Here is a 2,536-nt window from a genome sequence, read left to right as displayed (position 1 = left end):
CCTCAGCCTCCCGAGTAGCTGGGACCACAAGCAAGCGTTACCATGCTGGGCTAATTTTTCTTTTTGTTGTAGAGACAGGGTCTTGCTGTGTTGCCCAGAATGGTCTGGAACTTCTGGCTCAAGTGATCCTCTGAGCTGGCCTCCCAAAGTGCTAGGATTACAGGCGTGAGCCACCCGGCCCAATGATCACCTAATCTCATCATGCGCTGCAGACATAATTTTTATGCAGGGGGTTCCCCGAGATTGTTTCACAGGTTCCTCCAGGGTAAAGATTGAGACAGGGTGCCTCTGATTCCTCATCTGTGAAATGGGGATAATGACACCTATTTGGGGGGATTGTCATGAGGACTGAAGGATAGGCCTTTATTTAAAAATAAAATTCTTATCATGAGACCACCCAGTGCCAGGCCCAGGTCGGACTTCTTAGCTCGGGGCAGCCATAACCCACAAGATGGCTCGGGGCAGGGGACAGATCAGACCAGGTCTGTGTGAGGCTCGGGGGTCACTGTCAGTGGAGTACGTGGGAGGGGACGCGTCCTCCGGCAGACCGCGGACGCCGCGGAGGTGTCGGGTTCAGGCCATGCCGCCACGTCCTGCCTGCCCACGCCAGCCTGTTGTGACCGGGCCGTGGCCGGAAGCGCGTCCGGCTGACCGGAAGCGCGGTGATGCGGTGGCTTCTGGGAGTTGTAGTGCCCCCTCCTGGGAGGGGTCTCTTACTCAGTGTTTTGGGGTGTTGGACTGGGACATGCGTACTTCCGCACCGCGCCGTTCCCACGGCGACCGTGGCACCGTGGACCAGCGCAGTCCTGAAGTCCTCGTGTAGTGCCGAGGAGGCGGTGCCTCCGCTCGGGGCTGCTTATAGAGCGCGAGGGTGGCTGGACCCACTTGCTGCAGAGCCGGCACGGCGTGAGACCGGGGACGGGCGCGGGCTCGCAGACGTCCTCGCAGGGTGTCGGGGTGCTGGCAAGTTGGGCTGGGGGACGCTACTGGTAGGGGGTCCGGGAGCAGCGGCAGACCTCGCGTCTCACGGCTCCTCTCTCCTCCTGCAGCTCTGCCTCTTTGGAGCCCACTGTCCCGGAGGCTGGAGTAAGGGAACCTGAGGTGACAGCCTGGACCCAGGTGAGCTGGGGGCTCATCCCCTCTGCCCAGAGGACCCCGCTCTTGCCCAGGGTGGGTTCGTTCCCGCCCCTTGACCTGGAGCTTCTCTACCCATCCGGGCCCCTGAACTCCATTCGTGCCTCCTCCCCTGAACTCCACTCCACTCGTGTCGCCTCCTCCCCTGAACTCCTCCACTAGTGCCAAGTCTCTGGGTGGCAGGAGGGACGCTGGGGAAAGCCCCCTTCCCTTTCTCTCCAACCTTCCGTGGCTCCCGCAGACCCCAAGTCGCGGTGGGCGGTAGGCACTGAGATGCGAGGGACACGGAGCGTGTGAGATGGTTGTTATTACAGGGGTCTCTGGGCATTCAACAAACGTTTGCCGAGCTCCTGGGTCAGGTGCTGGGGAAGCAGAGGACTGGGTCCCATCCTCGGCTGGAGTCCTGTAGAGATGCCTGTCACGTTAACACGTAGAGGCTACTAAGGGGCAGGCGTCCTGAGAGTTGTCCCAGTTGGGTGCGCGCACATCCAGGGGAGGGAGGGTCGCTTCTGACGGGGGCAGGGGTGGCTTCAGGTCAGATTAAATAAAACTAAGGTCTGGGTAGGCGAAAGGGGCAAAAGGGAATTCCGGGACAAGGGAGCCGCATTTGTAAGGGGTAAGAGGCGCAAGATGATGGGCGCTGCCTGGGGCAATGAGGCGGGCTGCGGAGGGCTTGGAGTAGGTCTGGCAGCCCGAGCGCGGTCCTGCTGGGCAGCCCTCGGCCGCCCTCGGGACGCGATCACAGCGCACCGGCAGCGTGGAGGTGCGAGGGCTGGACAGGGCTGCGAGAACGTCGAGTGGGGAGATGGGGCGCAGACCGCGCAGAGTGGGAAGCACCTGGCCCGGGTGAGGCGAGCGGGACAGTGTGAGCGCGGCGTCTGCAGACTGCCGGGGAAGGGAGGCGGCTGGGACAGTTCAGTGTAGACTGTTCTTTTCCAGCACATGGTGAAGGGAGGTGCGCGACAGGGTGGGCTGTGATGCGGAGATGGGGAAGATTTGTCTTTGATGGTTTTTGTTTTGAGATGCAACGGACTTCAGTTGGGGGCAAAAATGAGACTGGTACTATGATTTTAAATCTTGGTAAGGCCAAACGTCCGTGTTTTCCATCATGACTTGCGCTTGGGTCTTACTGGAGGTGGTTTCCCTACTACATGTCCATAGTTCTTTTTCATTATTTTTGATTAGTTACATTAGAAAATATCTAACTACACAGAAAAGTAAAAAAAAAAAAAAAGAACCTTTGTACTCATCGGAGCCATGGCTCACATCTGTAATCCTAGCACTCTGGGATGCCAAGGTGGGAGGACTACTGGAGGTGGTTTCCCTACTACATGTCCATAGTTCTTTTTCATTATTTTTGATTAGTTACATTAGAAAATATCTAACTACACAGAAAAGTAAA

The 2,536-nt window shown here is 58.1% G+C and overlaps 1 protein-coding gene across 1 annotated transcript in view; it reads left to right on the top strand.

The window, feature by feature from the left end:
• The first annotated feature begins 1,764 nt into the window (after positions 1-1,764).
• LOC105805937 (zinc finger protein OZF-like) overlaps positions 1,765-2,536 on the top strand; it is a 20,523-nt gene continuing 19,751 nt past the window's right edge. The window contains 1 exon segment of the mRNA XM_012638904.1: positions 1,765-1,980. Within this exon segment, the coding sequence (XP_012494358.1) occupies positions 1,765-1,980 (216 nt within the window).

Source organism: Propithecus coquereli, unplaced genomic scaffold (genome assembly GCF_000956105.1).
Source record: "Propithecus coquereli isolate 6110/MARCELLA unplaced genomic scaffold, Pcoq_1.0 Scaffold137, whole genome shotgun sequence".
In the NCBI taxonomy this organism is placed as follows: Eukaryota; Metazoa; Chordata; class Mammalia; order Primates; family Indriidae; genus Propithecus; species Propithecus coquereli.
Note: the sequence above shows the minus strand (reverse complement) of the source record. Positions and strands in the feature narration are given on the sequence as shown.